Source organism: Hesperophylax consimilis, chromosome 24 (genome assembly GCF_061612785.1).
Source record: "Hesperophylax consimilis isolate HC1 chromosome 24, BYU_Hcon_1.0, whole genome shotgun sequence".
NCBI classification, from domain to species: domain Eukaryota; kingdom Metazoa; phylum Arthropoda; class Insecta; order Trichoptera; family Limnephilidae; genus Hesperophylax; species Hesperophylax consimilis.
The window spans coordinates 27928367-27953887 of NC_142859.1; the positions used below are offsets into that span (position 1 = coordinate 27928367).

The following is a 25521-nucleotide window of genomic DNA, read 5'->3' on the forward strand; positions in this document are numbered from 1 at the left end:
CTATAAATATAATATGCATGTTTTATATATATAAACCTTTCGGAAGAAATTCTTTAAATGATAGTGAAAACACTATCAAAATCAGTTGCTTAGTTTAAGCATAAGCTTAAGTAATAAGTGCACACGTGGATAGCTTCTGTATTTAATACTATAGGGTTTTCAAATAAGAGGTGTTATTTTGATATTCAATCGTAAAAGATCAATAGTTTCGTTGCTTGTGTGGCACGTAGCGCTGTCTTGTTGAAAGTATGTTGTTAGATCGATACCATCCAATTTTGGCCATAAAAAATCATTAATCATCTCTCGATAGCGCAATCCATTCACCGTAACTGTTGCTCCAGCCTCATTTTCGAAAAAGTAAGGTTCAATGACTCCGTCGGACCATAAACTACACAAAACAGTCACACGTTGAAGATAAAGAGGCTTTTCAACAATAACTCCTGGGTTTTCCGAGCCCCAGATGCGACAATTTTGCTTGTTGACGAAGCCATCGAGGTGGAAATGGGCCTCATCATTCAAGATGATTTGCATTTGATTCACTCAAGTGAATTTTAATAATTTCAATGAGTTGTTGAAGCGTGTATCGTTCCATTTGTATTAATGGCGTAGTTTCTTCTTGTTAAATGTCAAAATATGACAGCGTCAAAAGTAACATCTACCAAAATAGCGGGCTATTCAAAATAACACCTCTTATTGGAAAATCCCGTATTTAGAGATGGACGCTCTGTCATATATGACCCTAAAACGATAGAGGAAAACGTTAAAATGATTTATCTGTACCTAAATATTGTTTTAATGCCGTACTAAAATTGAATGAAATTATGTTACAAAAGATTTTTCTTCAACAATAAATAAAAAATATACATCTTCGAGTTATAGACTGTACGATCTAGTACGAACCAGTCTGAACGCTTACAAATGTGACCGATCTTTGATCTTTTCGGTTGAAAAACAATCCGTCTATCATAATTTCAAATAGTTCACAAATATTACGAATATAATATAGTATTTATATATCGAAACAATGTATCTTCCTGGGTTGTTCTTTGTTTACGCTTTTAAAACCAACAATTTTATTCATTTCTCATTACAAAGGCTAAATAGGCTTGGAAATAAATTCAGTTCTGTTAATATTTTCATTTATTCCATACCAAAATTGTAATCAGATTTTTATACATTTTGTTTTGATAACATTATTATATATAATCCGTAATGTGACTTTGTACTTAAATATTTACCATATATTATACCTTTTATTTTCTTTTAATGTTAATTTTTGCTATTTACTCTAGGTAGGTATCTATACCTTTTTTCTTTCTTCTTTGTATTTGTTGTACTTGTGTATATTTGTGTATTTGTTGTACTTGTATTACGTTGATTCATTTTGTGCCTATCCTTTTAAATATATTCTATTGTAACTGCCAATATAGATTTTAATATTATGTTAATTTGATTGCACTCTGTAACGTTTTATGAAAATTTCAAAATGGCGTAAAGAAATAAATTAATACATAAATAATGATCTAAGGTCAACAACACACATCAAAGGTACTTACATTTTTACTTTGTTTATCGCTATAGATCTATAGATGATTAATTATTTTTTTCACTGACAGCAAAAGATTAATTAGTTGTTTAAGTGACAGAAGGATTATTGTGGGATTAGTCGTTATATTAAAAATTATCACCTTATTAATTGATAGTCTAAATTCCCCGGATACTTTGTTATTCTCTTTTAAGTTGCACGTTACTTATTGACGTAGGCACTCGGTTAGCTTGGTAGGTATTCATTTCATTGTATGCAAACACAATGGCAAAACCTTCAGAGTCATTACATATTAAAAGCCTTTCCTGTTAATATTTTCTAGATGGTTCCATGATTACTCAACACACTACCAATTCAATACACCTTATCATAATAAAACACAAATAACTTTGTTTACGTCACTTTAATATATATAACCTCTACATGTTTCATGAACAAAGTTCACCTCATCAGGAGCAAGTATATTCCTGTAAAGGTTATAAATATTAAAGTGATGTAAACAAATTTATTTGTGTTTTAACATAATAAATAATGACATCACAAAGTGATAAGCTTTCACAAGAAATGTTCTTCGAAAAATAAATACACCTTTAAAAATGTGATATAAAGTCTTTAAAAGCGATCACATAAACTAACCTATAAACCTAACCTACGTAACTTATTAAATTAGTTTTTGGTTTCATCAATTTTCACGACTTTTTAAAGGTATGTTGAATTGTCCTGTTTCCACAAGCGCTGTAGAAGCATCAGAATGATCCTTTTGCTGTGTGATTTACAATCGTTCGTTAAATTGCTCTATTTAGCAAACCCTTTCGAAATCGCGAAAAAAGATTTGTTTTACTTAAATCGCGGTTTTCCAGAGCTATGGAAAGTAATTCACAGCATTCGCACATTTTAAACACTACTTTCGCAGACGTCAAAAAGCAATATCGCACTTAAACGCACATTGTCAATGTGTAGTCATGGGGGCAACAACCAACATCAATCACAGTAATTTCTGTCAAAATAATATAAAAAAACAATGGTTTTTTTGTTTCAGAGACAACTCCTTCACTCCAACGCCACCTTTAACGCATTCCTGATGGCTTCACAGCCTGAACTGGCCACGGAACTGGTGCCGGTGTCCATGACCCGCGAGCTGAGCCTGGAGGACGATATGAAGGAATACTGGGGCTTCTACCTGCTGCAGGGGTCTTCTGTCACGGTCTCCACTTGCGTCAGGTAATACTTCAACTTTCTAACAACATCTCAACTAACTAGCAAATACCACAAATAAATTAAAACTTGTCCAGCGGAAGAATTTAATATTTCAAAGACCCAATCATGCCTGATATGCTTGGTGTAGTGATCAGCTCAGGAACCATCGAAGTTAGCCTCACAGAAGCTGGGTGTACTCTTCAGGTGTACAGGACCTGCAGAACTACGAAAAAAATCCTTGTTACCCTTCATGTTGTCTTTGATACTGAATATTCATCGCAAATAACTTGCATACAAACCACACAGATCTTTTTTACTTTCCTTATTATTTTATATGTATTAAGTTGTCTCGGAAGCACGGCATGCCCTGTGCAGGCGCAATTGGAGCTGTCCACTTCCGGCGCGGAATCTAATGAGAACAGTTCGAAAATGTAAATTTTTAGCCATAACAAACGTAATAAAAGTGTAAGACATGAAGATCACCAGACCAAAATTACTTAGCAAAAATCGCTTTTCTGCAATATAATTTATATGGCGCCGTATTCAGAAAAAACACCTCAAGGGCGCAGAAAAGACATATAAGAAAGGTATGTTTATTAGCAATGTTAGATAGTAAAAATAGTTAACGCTAAACCTTCAATTTAATGATGAATTCCGCAAAATAAACGCAAAAGCGATAAATAATGTCACGCATGTTTTTCGTGCATTTTGAATACGTTTATAAAATGTGTGCAGTTATTTTTGCATTCTTATCTATGAAAGCGTCTAGACGTATTTTTTTCCTTTGTTGTTTTGGTTATTTCAATAGAATCTACAAAATAACGGTAAAGGCAAATAATGACATGTTTTTATGTGATCTAAGGTTATTTTCAAGGTGTTGTTATTTTTTTAAGCTATTTAGCACCTTCCCGAAATATTATTATTTTTTTTTAATGCCAGTAATCAATACATATTATAGAAGAAAGTGTACCTTGTTCGTGGCGCTAAAATTCAGAAACCAGTCCCGATACGATCAAGCGAGTTATATGGTGTGGTAGCCCTCTATCCCCCATCCATTAAGAAGGTTCCCGTTTTTACCTAAAGGACGTGCTTTTTAAGATATAAGGGCTGGAAGTTTCACCCTCTAGAAATTCTAGAACAGTCCAGAACATTCGAGAATATTCGAGAGCTTTCCACAACATTCCAAAACATCCCGGAACAATCTGGGTTTTTTTTCTTGTTGGTTGTTTGAGGGTGGTGCAATCCCACGAGCTTGTGTGGAATGTTCGGGAATAGTCTGGAACGTGCGGGAACATCCCGTTTCCTGATAATTAGTGGATTCGTAAACGTGACAATACATCCGCGTCTGTCTGTTTTTTGCGATTAGTTCTTATTAACTATGCAACGGAGTTTGATAGGATTTTCACTTATATTATATTATTATCATTTAGAGAATTTCTTCCGGAAGGTTTATATATATATAATACATGGATATTATATTTATTGAAAGTAGAGAAAAGCCGAGTAACGTCGGGATCAACTAATGATTACGTAAAACGATATTGTCCACTTGGTCCCGAAACAGTTTCCACGTTAGGATCGTTATGAAAAAAGCCTAGTGTAAAATACCTATGTATAACCCATACATGCTCCTCAAGGATAATTTGTTCACTTTTGGGAACAGTTCATATGGTCTCACAGAAATCGTTGTGCCACTCTGTTAGAGTGAGAAATATGATCTAAGCGGTGCTAGAAAGAAAAAACTTTATATTCAAATCTAGAAGTTAATAACGGAAGAATTAAAATGTAAGCCTTTGTCTATGAAACCAAAGGTTCCGACCATGAAGTAAGCCATTTAAAAAAGAAAGCATGTTTCCTTCAAAGTTAAGATATTTAAAAAAATATATTTAAATCAAATTTGAAAGCCTATTTAATTACCTTTCAAAGATAGTTACTACCTTAATTATTTATTATTCTATTTCCTTGACCTTCTGACAGAATATGCTAGAGGACTGAGCAGTTAACACATATCTTCTTTGATATTATAAAAAAATATCAGCCTTATAATACACACAGTTACTCTTGTTCACCTGAAGTTTTCTTCAGGAAGGCTTTTGACATAATCAAGTATCTAACTACTTGTTTGCACGCTTACACTTAAAACACGTGTTTATCATTATCTCAATCTAGAACACAATAATAGTCTGTCAGAATGATACATATTTATATATTATAAGATATTTGCTGTAATTATCTGACTCATAAACCACAAAAGTGACGTAATTATATGATATTATAGTTTTATTTAGTTCCTTAGTAAGGAGTAAACTTGAAAGTGGGTCGGTGATTTGGAGTCCACACCAGGTAAAGTATTCTCTCATGTTGGAGAGAGTTCAGAAGAAATTCTTGAAATTTCTCTACATGAGGGAGTATGGCTTCTACCCGTGGCTCTATCCCACTGACTTTCTTTTGGGTATGCTCGGAATGAACTATCTACGGGTCAGGAGAGATGTGCGCATTGCTACACATTTCTTTAGACTGATTCGTGGATGGTTTGAAAACTCTGTCATCATGGAGAGCATTCATTTCTATTTTCCCGATGGTTATCTACGTCACCGACAACATAAACTATTCTATCTCCCAGCCTGCAGAACTAACTTGCCAATGGTCATGCCTGTGGGGAGAGCAATCTTGCTGTTGAACAGAATCAATTCGGATATCGACATTTTTAGCATCAATGAAGTTTCCTTTAAAGGCAAGCTCTATTATCACTGGTATAATTGATATACACACTGTTAATATTAATCTAAGGATTCTTATTACAAAAATATTTTAAAAACGCATTGAAATCAACAATGTTTTTGAAATGAATAAACAGAATTGAATTTAAATTATAGTAAACTCACCATCAGAGAGGACGGACCGCCAAACGACTCGGTATTAGCACACACTCTTTGCCTCATTCACATTCATACATCGTCCCATACATACTCTTTTATTGTTCTGATTCGCTTGATCGTGCCACATCTTCCTCGGACGTCCCCGAATTCTTCTACAATTCACGCTTGCGTCATCATATATTCTCCTTACACTCCTTATTACGCTTATGTAAGCCTTGCATTCTTGGCGGATCATTTAATTTCTCACACATGATTTACGTACATACGCCTCAGGGATCTCATTTTTACAGCAATCATTCTACTTTCTTTCATCTCGCTTCACTTGCGTTGAGATTACCTTCATTATTATAATATGTGATCTGGGTAGGTCTTGATAACATTTTTTAACGACTAACCGGTTTCAGAAAAACCATCTGGACAAAAGTCGCCAAAAACTAGACATGGTCAGCAGAATTTCGACTATCCTTAGAATTGATTTAAAATGACCTATTATAGTCAAGAAGAGTGGCAGATACTTTCAGTAGCGCCCTGGTGAATTCAGATACGAAACATTACTTGAAAAGGCTTTAGCTATGTTTGTAACTAGATCTGATTAGCCGGGTAATTTCCGATCCTCATCTCCATCTTCCCAATAATCTATTGGGGACGACGTAGTCCCACTGGTTCAAGACGGTTGAGAGCAGTTGGGACTCTTGTGCGGTATTCACCTAAAATAAAACAGATGAAAGAAGTATTAACGAAAACACTGTCGTGAAAACATTGTTATTTTTTCTATGTAAATACTAAATAGATAACTAGTGAAGAGGAAGCTACAAGCCAAAAATGTGTATATTCTTGGTGTACCTTATATTGTAGGTAATAGGCATTAAAATTACTTAACAAATGAAGTCTAGAAACGTTCGATTTCAAGCACAAAACTGGTTTTTATTTATTTTGTAAATAATTTTATAAGAAAGCAAAAAAGTTAATCAAGTGAAACTGTCACAAATAATCTTAGCTATAAAACTGTATTTTAAAGTTGTTTCATTTATATTTATTAATTTATAGTAATTTATTTTTTACTTGTATTCTACTCAAGTAAAACGATAGGAAAAACTTCAATTTATCTAAAGGCTATTTTTTGGTGTTCATAATGTACACCAATTCGTTATAAGGATTAATCAAAATAGTGATTTAGCATTAAGATTCGCCTTAAGGATAAACAAATATTAATTCTATAACATGGCTAAAACCATCTGTGAGAGTCTCCTTTAATTAAATTTCTTTCTTTCTCATAAATTTTTGCACAAAATAAATAAAAACCCTTTTTGCCTTTGAAATCGTGCGTTTTTAGAATCCATTTGCCAAGCAATTTTTAAGAGGAAGCTACAAGCTAAAAATATGTATTTTTTTAGTATACGTTATATCGTAGGTAATAGGCATTAAAATCGCTTGACAAACGGAGTCTAGAAACGTTCTATTTCAAGCACAAAACTGGTTTTAATTTATTTTGTAAATAATTTTATAAGAAAGCAAAAAAGTTAATCAAGTAAAACTGTCACAGATAATCATAGCTATAATACTGTATTTTAAAAAAAGTTGTTTCCTTTATGCGTTCTTACTTACGTTCTATTGAAAAAAAAAATTTTTAAGTTGTTTCATTTATATTTTTTATTGAGTAATTCATATATTTATTTGTATTCTAATTAAGCAAAGCGATAGGAAAACCTTCAATTTATCTAAAGCATATCTTGTGGTATTCATAATGTACACCAATTTGTTATAAAGATGAATCAAAATAGTGAAAGATATAATGCACACTAAGAATGTACACCTTTTGGCTTGTGATAGACGGCATCCTGGGCATTTTTCTCCAGTAGCACATTTCGATGATTTCTATTCGGTATTTAACTAATATATCTAAATAAATAAAAATGTTCGTTTGTTCAAAATCTTAAATCTCCGAAAGTTCTTCAACGATTGCTTTGAAATTTCGACATAACGTTGACACTATGTAGATGTCACCTGTGACAGGTAAAAACGTGTAACTAATGTAAGAATAGCATTCTTGGTGGATCATTTCATTTCTCACACATGGTTTTACCACACATAAACCCAAGGGATTTCATTTCTACAGCATTTACTCTACTTTAATCCTTCCTCTGTCAGTTCCATACCTCACTGCCGTATATCAGGTTAGGTACCAGCACTCCGTTTTGGACTGCTAGCAAGAAATTACATAAATAAAGGATTATTTCTTATCTCTTAAAAAGATTAAGCAAACGTCGCTTTAAGATAAAACTTTAAATTATTATGAATTTATTGCCCCCAATGTTTCTATTTAATCTACAAATAACAGGATTTGTGTCATCTTGTTAAGTCGAAAGTTTTATGAATTGATTGATTGACAGTTAAATAAATTAATTTAAAATCTTTGAGTATTTGTCAAATTTCTAAATTAATGATTTATTACCTAGCTGTTTTGTTATTCAACAAAACACGTCATACATTCATATTTGAAAGTAAAATATATATATATATATATATATATATATATATACATATTTTTTTTTAATTATAACGATTATTTAAACATTGTATATATAAAATATGATAGAGAATATTGACCTCCTCACTAGGGTGACATGTGCCGAGGCGGACTAAAGTTATTAATTTCTGTTTTATTAGTTTTCTATGTATTTTGATGTTTTTTTCATTAATCTCTTTTAGCCAGATTTATATTCTTGATTTGTAATAATTCAAAATTTCTATTCGCTTTATATCAGGGGGAGGATGTTGTGGAGTTTCGTCGGAAAATAAATGTAATTTCTTTGTCTGAGCGTGGTTTTATGACCTGGAATATTTTTCATCTTATTATGATTTGACCTCTTGTGATAAATACGCAGTATTGTAGAGGATTGAGTATTTTTGAATAGTACCCTTTTAGCATATATTTGTTGTACATTTGGTACATCGAAATACTTAGATACAGCAGACCCCCATCCTATAATTCCACATTCAATACGAGAATGATATAATAGCGTAATTTTTTTTCATGTCCTTTTTATTTACCATTTTACGTAGATTTTTAAATAAATATATAAGTTTTTCCGTGATACCTTTGATATGTAGGTCCCGTCGAAGATTTTCATCAATTACTACCCCGATATATTTTATGCTTTGTGATTTTTCTATATTTGCGCATTGCCATTGAATATTATTTCAATTTACATTATTTTAATACATTCTCTTAATTTTTTTACGTTTGGGCAATTTTTCGAATCTGAATTGAATAAATGCAATGGTTTGGAAGTGAAGAAGTCATCACGCCAAATTTCAAGAAGATTTTTAGATAAAGAGCTAAAAATATGGTTATCTGGTGCAAATGTTACAATTCAGAAGGCGTTCTCTCCGTAAACTGTAATAGTGACAAACAGAAGGATGGAATGTTTATTTTGTGTATTTTCTAGAGAATGCATTTTCTGTGGCCAAAAAGGACACAATATTTTCATTTCTGAATTAAAAATTACGGTCACGGGTTTAAATTCTGGCGTGCGCAAGAAAATTTTATTTGATTAATTTGTGTTATTTCACAATTTATTGATTTAAAATAATATAAATAATTTATACGGCACGTTCCAGAGTGGAAGATATTCTCAGTATAGCCTTATTTATTTATTTATTATTATTTTATCTTAATATAGTGTATATTGTAAGAACACCATTCAGAATTAAAACGCTGCTTGAAATGGCTTTGGCCGTGTTTATTGACCAGACCTGACTAGCCAGGAACTCCTCCACCTTCCTCTCTCCCATCTACTTCCCCACGTCCACTACCCTCCTAGCCTCACAACACACTACAATATGGGATGCCATAGTCTCACTGGCTCCAGACTTGGGGAATTGGGTTCGGTGTTCACATAAAAAAATAAGGAACCATTCAACCTTAAAATAAATATGAAAACTAAAATTGTTTTAGAATAATTCGTTTTCCAAATATTTTATTTTACGCTTAAGAGGAACGGCTGCGCGGCCTTTTTCATACAAAACTTAAATTTGGATTTTGATGTCAAAATACCCAACGAAAATGAATAATATTTTTTTTAATCCAAAGTTACAGCAAAAATCCAGTACCGGTATGTGCTAATTTATTTATATGTCTTTTAAGTTGTGATATAGTGACCATTAAAGAATTCAATTTTGTTTCATCTAGAGGTAACGTTGGATTTTTTTTGTGATTTAACTGTAAATTATAAAAAAATAATCTTACCTTATTTACTGTATTAATATAATGAAAAAAAATAATGCATCGTAAACGTATACATCATATGGGTAGAAATTTAAATTTATAAAAGATTTTTTTTTTATTCCAATGTAAATCGGTAATCAGTATTTTAAAATAAACGCCCATGAATATGCATTTGTAAATCTTTTTTAATATCTCAATAAATTATGTCATCTATTGAACGTGAAAGCAACACTTGTTATTGTTATTTATCTGCACAGACAGACTGAACCACAGCAATGCGTGGCGGAGTACAACTATATTAAATATAGAAAAAAAATATTTTTCAAATAATTATCACTAACTAGGAAATAATTGCCAAAGTTGCCTCTAAAATGATGAAACATTGAATTCTTTAATGGCCTGCATTTTATAATTTAAAACATAAATAAATAAAGTAGTTCATCCGTACTGGATATTTGCAATATATTTGATCAAACCATATATATATATAAACCATATATATATATGCGCAGCTTTTTCATACAAAATTTAAATTTGAATTTAAAATTTGTATGAAAAAGCTGCGCATCCGTTTCCCTAAAGTATTTAATATAAACGATAACATTGGTGACTGCAGACAGTATTATATTAAAAGATTAAGGACGGGTTGTTTCGGAGAATTTGAAGAATTCATCAAATTTCAACGTTCATTTTCAAGCTCTGTGAAAGATTTTTTCAAGTTCTGTTTTTATTTCAGTTCTGTCAAGCAACTAGCCTATAATGATATAATAACACAACTTGAATAGAACTTTCACAGAACCCGGAAATGAACGTTGAAATTTGATGGATTGTTCAAATTCTCCGAAACAACCCGTCCTTAGCTAAGCAAACCTCTATTCAAATTCCGACTAAGGATTGTCTTCATTTCAGATGGCCAGGGGCTTCTCTAATTATGATTAGAGGCCACAAGCACCTGCAGGAGTGTGCCTACATCGGCGACGACTCCTCAGAAGAACTCGATGAGATTTTGAGAGCCAACGGGGGGAAACTGGACAACGCAACAATACAGAGGCTATTTCCAGAAAATCCTACGAATAGACCAGGTGAGAACTTAATAAACTGATTGAAGATATAACATTAATAACTCTCACAGAAGATAGTGCTTTAAAATAATAAAAAAAAGAATCCCATATTAATGATTGCAACAGTAACGCACAAAAGATTTATTTCCCTGCGTTTTCATTTTTTTGGCGTGCCCCAAGGTTCAATCCCAGAACCACTTCTTTTCCGTTTTCATGTAATATTTATTACGAAGAGTTATCCGTTTACCCGGTGTTCCAAGGTATAATCCTGAGGCAACTATCTTGAATTCACCTATTTTAATGACTTTGTAGAAGTCGGTTAATTTTTAACATTAGAATTTTTTTTGTTAAAGGGTTATTAATTATTTTTAACTTTATTTCAGAGGATATGACGCGTCATCTTGTCGGGGTTCAATTTCACGAACCACGACCACCAGCGGAACAGTTGAACAGAACTGAAGAAGTTCACACGGGCCGCAGTGACGAGAAAGATACCCCTGACTCTCAGGTAATAATCACCATCACCTATTTATATTCACCATGTCATTAACCAATCAGTCAGAAAACATAATATTGCATACAGATGATGAAAAAGAAAAGTATTTGTAACGTTACGTTTGGTTCAATAGATTCTAAAGAAAATTCTTGGGCAGTTGAGATTCAAGCAGGATACGAAGAAGAAGGCGAAAGTTCCCCACGGAAGACCAAGCTACATTGTTCCAGTGCCACAATTGGTACACCGTTACAGGGATACCAACATCAATGAGGAAGAAGGAGCCTTTTTATCTTTTAAAGGTTAGAAATACTGTATATGTATATTGTCTATGCCAAAAGTTTGTTTGTTTGGTAATGTTTATTATGATTTCTTCTAAATACCAAATATTAAATTATTAGATATTGAATGTCCTAAAAAGGGTAACCTTCCTAGTTGGACAATCAAAAGCATAAAATGTTATGAATATTATAAAAAAAAAATAAAAAAACATATTTAGGGTTTGCAAAAATTGCATGATTTTATTGATATTGAGATGGGATTTGGCCAATGTTACTTTTTATGCAATTTCTGGTCGCCTGAAAATTTCCTGAAATTCGAAATTTTAAATTCCTGAAAAAAGGGATTTCTTTAACTTTGACAGTTTGGTGTAGCGAATGAATCTTTATTATTATTTTTTACACAATACTTACCTAACTAGGTACCAGTGCTAAAACTTCTTACTAACTCGCTCGAAATGGCATATGAATCGATGTGGAATTTTTAAAAGTGTGACTATTTTGTCTATGTTTTGTCATTAATTGATAAATTAATTACAATATGTCTACATATTATTTTACAACTTGATAAAACCAGATATATTGTTGTTAAGCTCAAGTTTGTATTGCACCAATTTGGCAATCAATCAACTCAACTTGACTAATCATTTAAATAATAATTTTTTTTGTACCTAATCACGAGAGATCTTGATGTAATCAGCATATGTTTATTTGTTCGCATATGAGTTAGTAATATGTGAAATTCAAGGTTTGATGATTTTTTTGCAGATCTCGAAGAAAATACTCCGATTGAAGAAAAAATGGCTCAAAATAAATCTGACACACTTACACAACTGAAGAAAAATGTCAAAGTAACTGATAGCGTTATGAAAATTGATAAAAAGACACACGTTTCTGGAACTCAGGACAAAATTCAACTAAATGCCACAGATGATTCAGTTGATAAAGTAAGATAGAGATTTCAATTTTTAATTGGATTGGTATTATATTGATTAGAATAAGTGCTTATTAGTTCATGGTCAATTTAAGTTAACGTAAAGTCTCAATTGATTAATGATGATGTCAATTAAAAGAATGAACATATTGTTGTATCGATATTTATATATATATAAATTACAAACAATACAAAACAAAATTAACCTTTGTATGTCCAACTGGGAAGGATTCCCGTTTCAGGACAGCCAAATTGTGTATTTAGTACATAATATTCTTACAATGGAATGGCGATGCTGTCAAAACAAATTTTGAGAACATTGTTGATTGCACTCGAAGTGACAGGATGGTTTCTTTATCCTTGAAAGAATCGCAAAGATGTAATTTATTACCAGGGTCAATTTGATTAATATTAGTAATTGCATTCACAACAGATGAATGGTTTCTTTCGAGACATCAGAAGTCTGAGATTCTTTCCAGGGCATTTTGGAGAACATTTACAATTGTATAGTTAGAATTTCCACATTTATAAATCAGTAGAAGACAAATGAAACCTATAGTACTATATTTTTAGAATTTTTTAGGTGATAGAAATTACACATTACTAGACCAGAATATATGCCGTATGCATAGACTAGTATAATACATCGATGGCCGTATGATATATGAATTTTAAATTTTAAAATTTGGAATTTTTATTTATTAAATGGCTAGTCATTATTATACAGTAATCGAAATAAAACCGCGCAAAAGATTCGTATTTAAATTTAAATAATAACAATGAAGAACAAGTTGAAGATTTGTATTTTTTTTTTCGAGAATGAGTGAATGCAAATCTAGTATGATTTGAGATTTTCACGGCCAAAAGTATTAAAGTGTTTTATTTTTGGGTTATTATGCCGTGTTGCGCTACCTCCTTCTTCATCATGTGTAATCAGATTACACATCTACCCTGATGATGGGCACTGCAATGCTGTTCGAAACGTTGGCTAAAGAAGGAGGTAGCGCAACACGGCATAACACCCCAAAAACAAATCACTATAAGAATGCAAATCTAACCCACTTTCCGACATCCGATCAAACTGAAACTCGGTGACGATGCATTCTATCAACTTTTGGTGGCAATCACTTATACAAAAGCGGACGTATACACACTTATCCAGTCTGTATTTTTACTCTCAGAATTAATAAATTTTTGTTTAAAAATGATTTAAAAGCTTTACTGTGTTAAACGCTCTGTGATTTGTCGAACGAAATCTGATGTCGAATGTACTCCGTGTTAAGTTTGTACAACGTAATAATTAAACATCTTTTCTGTTACATCCGTACTTTGATAATAAGAGGGAGAGGCTATACAGTTTTGTATTGTGTGGTTAGGTATGTTGATTGATTGATTGAGTTTTTGAGATGATTTTTGGTGTTTTTTTTTAGTTTTATCGATTTTTTAAACTTAAATCGCAGTATTTCCTGACAATTTAGGAGGTTTTGTAAAATTGAAGCCATTCCATATTAAAATGCAACTCAAACAACTAGCGCGACCGCGACTAAAATCATACCGAAAATAACCCGGTGGCGAGAACCCGCCGCACAGTAGGCTGAAAATCGCCTTTCATAGACATAGAGACTTGAATTTTCAAGGGTATTTTTTTTGGCTAGAAATAGATTTTGCTGATCATTACTATGCTATAAAATTTCGTATGAAGCAATTGCGTGTACAAATGAACGAGTTATCATTTTTTTAAGAAAAAAATGTATAGAACTGACATTAAAAATGAGGCTATCTCTGGAATCATAAGGTTAGCCATTATATCCTTACACACAGATATACTACTATTTATTTGTATTTTTTTGACATATTTCGTATTGTGGCGCAACATGCGATTTTTTTTAAAATCCTCAAAGTTGAAAATACTTTTTTTTATGTTGATGATTCATTTTAATTCTTAAATGCTTTACATATGAGTATGCTTTGTCTAGTTTACAATATTTAATTGACACTATAAACGAAACTCCTTCATTTGTACACGCAATTGCTTCATACGAAATTTTTTAGCATAAAAATGATCAGCAGAATCCATTTCTAGCCAAAAAAGACCCTTGAAAATTCAAATCTCTATGTCTATGGAAGGCGATTTTCAGCCCACTGTGCGCCGTAATATCGTGGCGTAAACTACGCACGTACATCGATAATACCGAATAGAATTTAGTGTTCTTGCTTTCGCTACGAAGTTTTTGCGAGAATAACAAATTATAACGTTTAAAATTGATTTTCGTATGAATCAACAGAATCCATTTCTAGCCAAAAAAGACCCTTGAAAATTCAAATCTCTATGTCTATGGAAGGCGATTTTCAGCCCACTGTGCGCCGTAATATCGTGGCGTAAACTACGCACGTACATCGATAATACCGAATAGAATTCAGTGTTCTTGCTTTCGCTACGAAGTTTTTGCGAGAATAACAAATTATAACGTTTAAAATTGATTTTCGTATGAATTTTTTACATTTAAAAAATAGCCTTAATTTAGTTAAACGTTAAACATTGTTAAAAAAATGTATTGGAACTCCTTACTAAAGAAAAAAATCTTGATACAAAATGCAATAACCACAGGACGTTCAGGGTACGGATGACGTCACGCATCCTCCCTCTTCTTACCGCTCAGATTGCGATCGTTTTGGCGGGTTTATAAATTTTCAAACATGGAGAATTAATTTAACCATGGTTATTTTAGCTCGAATGTGAACGTTGATAAAAAAATTATAAAAGATACAATTCAGAACCAAAAGCTTGCTTGAAATAACTTCAATTGTGTTTAGTAACCTTACCTGTAAAAAACCTTTGTCTATATTCCTTTGTATATTTACTCTAGAGTTAGGTACGAAGTTTTGCGCCTCTATCTAGAAATGTAGATTCTTTCAGCATCGCGCTAAAATATAACTCTATTCAGTATCGTAATGTTGCTTATAATGGGTTAAGTCAAGTTAGGGACTAAATATTTGAAAAAGTTTTGTACTCCCCACCGATATTTCTCCTTCTCTGTCTCTTACTTCGCTTTTTGCATCCTCGGAACATTCCCCAAATTCAAGTTCCGTAGTTCCGTGCTCTGTGCAACTGGTCTTCCTGCTTGGTATCAAAAATACCCAAGGAAACAATCGAAATATATTTATTTAAAAACCGGCGAGATTAGAAGAACATTTATATTCCCAATCATGCAGCACTTTTAAATTTTCAGAATGATTTTTTTTCAGTTGAGAAGAGAGTTTGACGAAGACGTGGTGGAAATAAACGCGGTCCAGCAATCGTCCAGCGAAGTATTTGAGGACATCTTCAACAAACTGAATAGCCTCGGAGAGAGAGGAAAAAATGTACTTGACAGACTGAATCATAAACTAGCAAGTGATATTTTACCAAATAGGAACACGTCAACACAGGTAACAATATTAAATGCACTTGACAGACTGAATCATAAACTAGCAAGTTATATTTTACGATATGAGAATACGTTAACAAAGTTAAGAATATTAAATGTACTTGACACTGAATCATAAACTAGCAAGTGATATTTTACCAAATAGGAACACGTCAACATAGGTAACAATGTTAAATGCACTTGACAGACTGAATCATAAAATAGCAAGTTATATTTTACGATATAAGAATACGTTAACAAAGTTAACAATATTAAATTTACTTGACACTGAATCATAAACTAGCTAGTGATATTTTACTAAATAGGAACACGTCAACACATGTAACAATGTTAAAGAGACCAATGAAGTTAATTATAGACCCCTTTGGGAATTTTGGAGATACTCGTATTCTTTGTAGACAGCCGGTTTGATTTCATGAAAATGTCTACATCTCGTAGTGTGTTAGTAATACTGAATAAATGATTCAATCAAACGTATATGGTGAATTAATAACACAGTTCACAATTTTGTATAATAATAACTTATTAATTGTTTTTGTGTTAAATTCGCTGAACTCCATTTAATTTTTATAAAAAAATTAACGTAAATCTAATTTAAAAATGTTATTATTAAGTTCTGCAAGTATTTTTTAAGAAGACCCGTTGGTGGCTGAGTTGACAACGCGATTGTGTCCCACCCAGGCGTAGTGCTTTCAATTCCTCGGCTGGCTAAGTCCTCCATCACAACACAAGCAACATTTTCCGCTTACTGTGGAGGTGTAGGAGATTTTAAAATATTGCCTGGTTATTCGTAACCCGAGAATGTTTGTCTATCTTTAAAAAAAACGAAACATTTTTAGTTTTTATTATTGTGACAGCTGTTTCGGCGTTCAATGCCATTTTCAAACTGTGGTTAGGCCAAGTTAAGACGGTTTATTTATATGATTTTATTTCATTTTCAATTTTTAAGATGTCTAAAATGATTTATTTCCGGTTAAACCGATTTATTGAGAAGGTATTTGTGATAATAGATTTTCTATTAATGTTACATTAAACTAACAAATATATAAACTATTAATTTACAAAGTAAAAATACTTTTCCTCTTCTCCACTATATACTCCACTTATTAGTATTTTCACAAGACCTAAACAATAAAATGCATTTAAATAAATAGCAGTCATGTCATTATTAAACAATTAATAAAACATTTAAATTTAATGTGTGGTAAACAGATTTCAAAATACCACACAGAATATAATAATATATGGGTTTTAAATCTCTTTTTATTTATTTTCACTGACAGAATTCAACAAACAGTCATGTAAATTTAAGTGAAGATATCAGTTTGAATGAAGAACCCGAAATGTTATCCGAAGAAGATGTGGCTGACAAGAAAATAGAAACTCTTCGAGTACTAATACAGGAAATCATGGAGGAGCAAAAGAAGATCAGAAAAGGTTTGTGTTATACAAAACAATTGGAATTATTTTTTTATTTACACATTATTTTGTTATTTTAACTGAATTTATTTTTTACAGAACGAAAAGCCAGAAAGCTGAAAGATGAACCAGTTAAGAAAAGGAAAAGAGAGTTACTGATTGAGCAGACTTTGAGGCAGGAACTTAATGAACATGACGAGAAAGGAAATGCAGCTGTTGAAGAGGTTCGCCAAGAAAAAAAATATTTAAAATTTATAAATAACTGTTTTCCCAATTTAAGATTTCTATGGTAATATATATGTCACTGGTTTGAATCCGGCTCGAAGGACCACACATAATGTAGGGGCAAATATTGTCCGCAAATCAAAATTATGGTTCTATTCGTAAAGTGGACTGTAAACAATATTTGACACAGTCATTGGAATAGCTGGTGAACAATTTTTTTTTAAATGAACCACACACAGGAGGCCCCGAAGAAAATAAATTCTTTCAGGACGTATGTAATTTTTGCGAATGATGTGATTTTTTAAGGAAAGGAAGGAGATGAAGTTCTGGTAAGGGGAAAGGTAAGGGTAAGAATCTCTGGATCAGTGTGTCCAGGAGTTGGCGATGGGTCAAGAGAGACCAGTTGGAGAGGACGAAAAGCCTCCTCAACCAGCCTCTCTCGATCTGGCACGCAACGCAAGTGGTGGTCAGGCGCATCCTGAACACATCTCACCCGATAACCCGAGCACCCCTAGTCCCCAAACGTAGCGAACCACTGGGGGTGACCTATGGAAGAGGTTTTGTTTATCCAATACATGGTTCCTGTCTCCCAGATTTGACTTACCCCTGGTCTTTTAGTAAACGTTTTGTTGCGAATTGTGGTCAGTGCTATTATTTTTTTGGTAAACTAATGATTAAGACAAGATTTTTTATGCATAGCACAAAGGGTAACAATTATTTTATAAGCAATAATTATTAGCCTGAAACACTCATCCACATTGAAAAATCTCCTGATAAAAGATGCATGACGCCAACGGGACTTGAACTCGTGTCCTTTCGATTTCCGTATCTTTTTTTTCGGTATCTTTTATCAGGAGAAATCAAAAAAAAAAAATTAATATTTGACAAGTTCTAGTATCTTCACCGAAAAATGTAGACAATTTGTCTCGACGCCATCTAGTGAGAGAGTTAGCACTTACAATGCCTTTCTCATATAAAATAAAGTTGGTTGTTTTCAGGTGAAAAAATGTAACAAGCAGTAGAATGAAACACTAGTATATATTGAATTATTTCGCGGATAAGAGATAAGCCGCCATAGCTCAGTGGTCAGAGCTGTCGACCGGAAATCGAAAAGACACGGGTTCAAGTCCCGTTGGCATCATGTATCTTTTATCAGGAGATTTTTCAATGTGGATGAGTGTTTCAGGCTAATAATTATTGCTTATAAAATAGTGGTCAGTGCTGCCAAAGCTTCCGTAATAGGATCAATATTATTGGGGAACACTTAGGATGTTAACAGCTTCTTAAAGAACTGATACAATTGTTACAAGGTCACTGACGTAGGTATGTAGGTACTCCACGTTGTCTTACAGGGACAGGTAAATGTGTAATAGGTTGGGTGGGGAAATGCAGGAACCTAATGTTGAAGGTAGATGTAAAATGTACATAGTTCTGTTAACAATCATCAAATTTACGTGCAATGTTTTGTAAGCAGAAACATTTGTTGGTGAATGTCTAAATGCAAAAGCCCAAAGTTATGAAATTAGAAAGAGTGGTTATGAAATTTTTTTTTGTGAATGGTTAACCCATGTAGCAGAGAATACAAGTAGTGTGCGCCTTGATACTGTTGGTTAGACAATCATACCTAATAACTGGTAGTTCTATGAACAGTAGACTCCGTTTCCAAAAAATATATATTTCTAATTTTCTCTTATTTAATAAATCATAACCATAAATTTTCTATTAAATCATAAGATTTGTAAGTACGTACCTACTTAATTATAAATCGTGTATTTCATTTAACATTTTTAGTAACATTTGTCAACACACTGAACCATAGTCAAAGTTAATCTTATTTGAATAATAAAGTGTATGCATCAGATGAAAACAGAAACAGAACGCACAAAAAATTTACAGACAGATAAAATTCAAAACAGTCGAGTTAAAAAAGGACTTCTAAAATCATTTGTTCTCTTTTTCAGGGTTTCGAGCCCGACGGAATTGCAGATCACCACGTCCGGCTAAACGAAACCACCCCCAACGACATGTCCCACTCTGAGTTCTGGTCGTCCTTCTCTTCGAGTGAGGAGGCTCTTCTGGAGTGCGAAGGACTGATACTCAACCTTCCCCTGACGCCACACAAATCCTGCGAAGCTTTTGGAATAGACGATCATGCTGAGGCTTCAAGGGCTAATACTGTCACTTACAGGTTAGAAGACAATTAAATTTTTGTTTGGTCGTTTCCTAATCGAGAAGATTAGGAAACGACCTAAATTTCCTGTACAAGAGATCCTCGGTTCGATTCCTAATTTTTACCGTTCTGTTTCATATTTCGGTTAGATTTGATAGTATTGTCTTCTTCTTCAAGGACCTAAAGTGTTTTAATTTTAAATAATACTTATTTATAAAAATCTTTTAACTCCTCGTGCTAATTTATTTGCTTTTGGGAACAGCTCATATGGTCTTACCAAAATTGTTGTGTCTTTCTACTGTCGTGGTTAGAAATATGATCTAAACGGTATTAGAAAGAGAAAACACCATGCTTTATATTCAAATCTAGAAGTTAACTACAGTAGAGATAAAATGTACACCTGTGTGAAACCAAAGATTCGAAAACAAGTTGAAAAAAATTAATGAAATTTCGTGATTTTTTTTATTAATAAGGTGTGGGTAATGTTTATAATACGTTTATAAAAAACGTAGGGTTAGCCATTTTTAAAACTTTTTATGTTTACATTAAAAATTTTAATATTTAAAAATTATATGACATGTTCATAATTATTCCATTATTTAGGTACTATTGCAAAGTGTAAATACTCCTTCTGAAAGAGTATGCCAGAAGGGTGATAGGTTTATTTAGTAGAACCTCCCTTTGCGTCAGTTACAATTACCCTATATCCACAAGATGAAGCCTGGTGTTCTAGCATAAGTAGTCACTTCGGCTTCATTTATAATTTTCGTCCTTCGCACTCCTTAATAGCGCAAATCTTTTGTATATTATCTACTGTTTTCCTGATGAATGTTACCAATTTGTCGATCATTTCGAATTGCTTTCATTCTCTGACTTAATATAGCTATTTTGGTGTAAAGAGTATTAATTAAATTCGTAATAAATTTACTGTGCGTTACAAGCTGTAAATTATTAAATAATGTGAAACTATATTGAAACTTATAATAGGTTATATTTGATCACATCAACGCATTGTTGATCTTCCTCTGCGTCTTCTGGCTTCCACTTTACCAATGACCATTCTATCATCTTGTCCTCAGGGTCCCAACAAACGGCTACTACTTCTTCGTCTTCAATAGTGAGAACGAGGTGCAGACCAACTATATCCGAGTGAAGTTTGACATGATGAAGACCAAGTATAATCTCAATGGAACTCTAATGGAATGTAAGAATTCAACAGATAAGTGCGCCATGCCATTGGCCTTCTTCAGCGGTGAAAAGGTACTTATACGAAAACTTCAATAACATTAAATATATTTCTTCTCCTCCCGTCCTCGTTACAAATTCTTCATTGGTTTTGATTTTGTCGTCACTCGATATTCAACACATTTTTGCATTTAAAGAATTAAGCTTCCTTATGTTTCTATATAGAACGTTTTAGAGATCTTAGGTTAGTGAGTGGAGTGAGGTTTCTGGCTTTCACCCTTCAAGGATGTTCAAGGACATGATTTCAAATTATGGAGAGAGGGAAGGTGAATTTATATATCAATTTAGTTTGAATGGGTAAATTTCAAAATTATGAAAGATTGGAGTCAAAAGGAGAAAAAAGATTTTTTAAATGAGTGTAAGCGGCCGTTTATGGAGGGTATTTAGACATCTTCCATCTCCAGAAGGCCATGAGGGGAGACTCCACCCAGGAACCATGTCAGTGATGATTGTGTTATTTAATTGGCGTAGTCTGCGTAGCGCTGCAGTATCTCGGTAGGCGGAATGGTTTGCGTTAAGCATTTGCGATAAGACTGCATCCCAATGGCATAAGCAACTGCAGTGAAATCCACCCACAGTTCTGACGTGAACAGCGAAGTGCAGAATGCGTTGAATAATATTTTTTTCACGATTGTACTGCAAAAGTAAAAACGCCTTGACAGCATACCTGCTCTAACGGATATCACTCTTCTTTGCCTTTCCATATCCTCGATGTCTTTCAGGTCGTCTGTGATAATATGTCCCAGGTATTTGACGCTATGACTAACATCCATTTTCCTTCCGTCTAGCCAATCTTTTTTACATTTGAAAACCATAACGATTGATATGAATGTATTATATACAAGGTTATGATTTTTTGAAAAATCTTCACACATTTGGAGTAGTGTTAAAGATTGACAACCAAAAAATAAATTATCTAAAGTTCCCGCTTCTAGACCGCAGAATAGAATGTATAATCTTGGGAGTCAAGAATTTTATAAAGGTGAGAAGGAACGAAACCATGTCCAATTCTCTTCGAATAAGTTAGGAAATTTCTTGTTTGGATAAATTGTATTGTTGAAATTACGGTTTTGATGGGATAGTCCTTTGTATTGAGGCACAGCAGGCTCCCTTGGATTGACTAGCAATGTGCATACCTAAAACTTAAATGCTTCAAATATTGACTTGTTTTATATTTTTAGGTTGTGTTTGAGGTCCCGTTACGTGACAACGACTCCCTCTGGAATGAAGAATTCGTGGTGATCTCAGAATGTGAACCTAGAACCGCTATTTACATAGTTTGCGTCATTGCTGTACCATTGCTCATTGTCATAATGGCTTTCCATTAACTTTTAGACAAACGTCATTCCATCTTAATTCTTCTAGTTACACCGATCTGATGAAATGTGACTTATCATAGATAGGCAATTTGGCTTTTGACGGAAACATGATTTTGATGAAAACGTGGCTGTTGGTGAAATTGTGGCTTCGAGCTTTGATGAAAGTATGGCCTTTATATCATTTGACACAGCTGCGACTATTTAGATAGAAAATTTTATATTATAAAACTGAATTAAAAGGCTATCTACATAAATGTGAATTATCAAAGAAAATCTGTTCAAAGATTAGCATTCATACCTGTAATTGATCATGTTTCGCAGGTGCTTTGTTGACCAAGTTGTTATTATGTAATATTCTAATATTAATACGGTTTGTGCTACGTAATGAAAAAATACAAAATTTGGTTGTGAGTTTGATTTCGTACCCGGCTTCGCCCGGACTTTGTTATCAGTTAGGTATCATTTAACATTTGATGTGTTTTTAATAATTTTGTAAGAAATATCAATATTTTACCTTCGTAATATTTAACCCCGTTTAAATATCAACCCTTTTGCCTTGTTATATTTTGAAAAAACTTTACCAAAAATCCACACAAATAACCATGTACAACGTGACCTTGGAACGGGGTACTCCAGTAAGGTCACTTTCTTTTCGACAGTTGAAAAAAATAAATAATAATAAATGTAAAATTAATCTCATTCCTAAAAATGTAAATGATATTCAATAGTAGGTAATTATTATTGAAAGTATTTAGTGGTTATTTTCAAATGAAACTTCAAAGCATTTTAATTATCTAGAGATAGAAACGAAAAAGTAGGCTAAAAATAGTTGCGTTGACCAAGAAACTTCCTCTAATGTTCGGTTTGCGAGCTTTAGTGAAAAAAAAAACAAATTTAATTTTCATTAATTGAAGCCAGTGTAAATATTAGGTATAACATTAATTAATTAATTTTAAGAAAAAATAATTGTGCGCTAAAAGAAAATGGCAGGTTATTTTTCAAAAAATATTATAGATATTACATTATTTAAGACTACCTCAAAATATTTGTCTATGGAGAATTGTTTAAAATTTAAAATATATATTTCAGCTGGTCTGAAAATATAATGAAATTACAGCTTGATTGGCTAGGGGTTTAATACATTTTTTATGTGTGATTTTCGATTACCGATGCACAATCTGGAAACCTTAATTTATCATTATGTATCCATTTATTATTTTATGAGTGATTAAAAATGTATCTACTATGTAGCTATGAATGTAAATAAAACAATATATTTTTTTTAATAGATGGATGTTATTAGTTATAGTGTGATTATGTAGAATTCTTAATATTTATAGTGTTAAATAATTTTATGAATTTGTACATAATATCTATTATTAAGAAAATTGGTAACTTTTTATGAAAATTTGTTAAAAAAATTAACTTGTAAAAAACGTTTTTTTAAATAAATTTTTCTTAAAACTTAAAAAAAAATGGTTTGACTGACGATTGATCCTTCTTACCCAGGAATTGGAGTCGACAACTCGACGAACCTCGCCAAATGCCGATTGGGTAGGACTGACGTCTATTTCTATTTCTAGAGAAATGCGTATACGTCCGCCTGTGTGCGTGATTGCCATCAATTAGAATGTTCATTGTCATCGACAACGAGTCTCTCTGCCGAATTTCAGCTCGATCAGATGTCGGGAAGTAGGTTAATTTCCGCTTCCAAGATGTGCATTAATTATTACTTATTGCAAAAATCTATTTAAAAACAAATAAATTGTAATTTTTTAATTATTTTTTTTTAAAACATGACATATTCCAGTGATCTTTAGCTGTCTAACTAGGAGATTCCCTGTTTTAGGACAGTCAGAAATAGGCAGATTTATTAAATGCGATTCTTGTTTAGTCTATTGTATTGACTTTTACTTAGTTATTGCACATTATACAAAAATTTGAAAAGTTTTCTTGGTTGATACAAGAAGTTGCTAACTATATATTTTAAATAATGTAAACGTAGAGAATAGACTAAAAGAATATTCAAATATGATAATTCAAAAATAGCAATATAGTAAAAAATTATTGACATGTGAGTTTATCAAATTGAAATTTTACTTTTTATTTAGATGAAATTAATAAGCTAGAGAATCAAAAATAGATAAAAGAAAGAAAGGAGATTAGAAGAAAATAGATAATAAAAATAAGCCAAAAAATACAAATAGGGAATTAAAAAATATGCAAATAGAAAAAAGTATATGTATATATAAATATAAAAAAAATAATAGCATGTAAGCTTTTCAACCATTCCGTGAAATCTACTTTTACTCTTACTTTTAATTTGGTGAAATTAATGCGCCAGAGAATCCAACATATATAAAAAAAGAAAAGAAATTGAAAGGAAGAGTAGAAATAGATAGAAGATTAAAAAATAAGTTAATATTAAATTAATATTAAAAAAAAACATCTCTGCTTGTTATATTGTAGTTCATATTTTAAAAAAAAGATGTAGGTAGGGAAGAGTGTCAATGAAACGGACGTATATTGAAATGGACGTGTATTGAAACGGACGTTTGTTATCTACCATACGACATACGAGGGTGTCATACGGTAGATACTAGAATTATGACGTCACGTACGGCATCTTTCTGGAACTTCTATACCAGTACCGTTGATTAGTTTCAGTGTGCCAATTGTAACTAATCATTATTTATTCTTTCAAAAAAAAGTTTGTAAATTATTTCACTGTCCTAGAAAACCACATTACAGATTTCATATTTTAAACCCGATACCAAAATAAAGCGTTTTGATTTCAAATAATCAAATCAAATGGTTTCCCTCCAACCTATTATTATTTTATTGTAGAAAGCAATCACTTTGTGGTTTGACATATTTAATAAAATAGAATACTTTTTTTTAAATGTCCAAGTTCTTCTTATCACCATGTCAGTTGATGCTTTGTTTCTCCATACATATTATTATAATCCATTAGTCTACATAATTATCTTTCGGTTTTTCCCATGTCTTTTGTACTTGTGTAAATGTATTGTATGATTTCTCTGTGTTTGTTATATTTATATCATATTGTCTCCCTCAATTTTTTTAAATATATAAGCT

The 25521-nt window shown here is 32.4% G+C and overlaps 1 protein-coding gene across 6 annotated transcripts in view; it reads left to right on the plus strand.

Annotated features, from left to right (window-relative positions):
• LOC149412152 (uncharacterized) overlaps nt 1–24144 on the plus strand; it is a 94434-nt gene extending 70290 nt beyond the window's left edge. For 5 of the 6 annotated variants that reach the window (XM_089646456.1, XM_089646455.1, XM_089646454.1 and 2 more), the window contains 11 exons: nt 2586–2767; nt 10760–10932; nt 11295–11419; nt 11541–11706; nt 12451–12629; nt 15863–16045; nt 17328–17481; nt 17563–17687; nt 19650–19876; nt 20938–21118; nt 22285–24144. In XM_089646456.1, the coding sequence (XP_089502582.1) occupies nt 2586–2767; nt 10760–10932; nt 11295–11419; nt 11541–11706; nt 12451–12629; nt 15863–16045; nt 17328–17481; nt 17563–17687; nt 19650–19876; nt 20938–21118; nt 22285–22431 (1842 nt within the window). In that variant the 3' untranslated portion in view covers nt 22432–24144. The remainder of the gene's footprint in view (nt 1–2585; nt 2768–10759; nt 10933–11294; nt 11420–11540; nt 11707–12450; nt 12630–15862; nt 16046–17327; nt 17482–17562; nt 17688–19649; nt 19877–20937; nt 21119–22284) is intronic. The other variant, XM_089646459.1, reaches the window with a different exon arrangement.
• The last annotated feature ends 1377 nt before the right edge of the window (nt 24145–25521 follow it).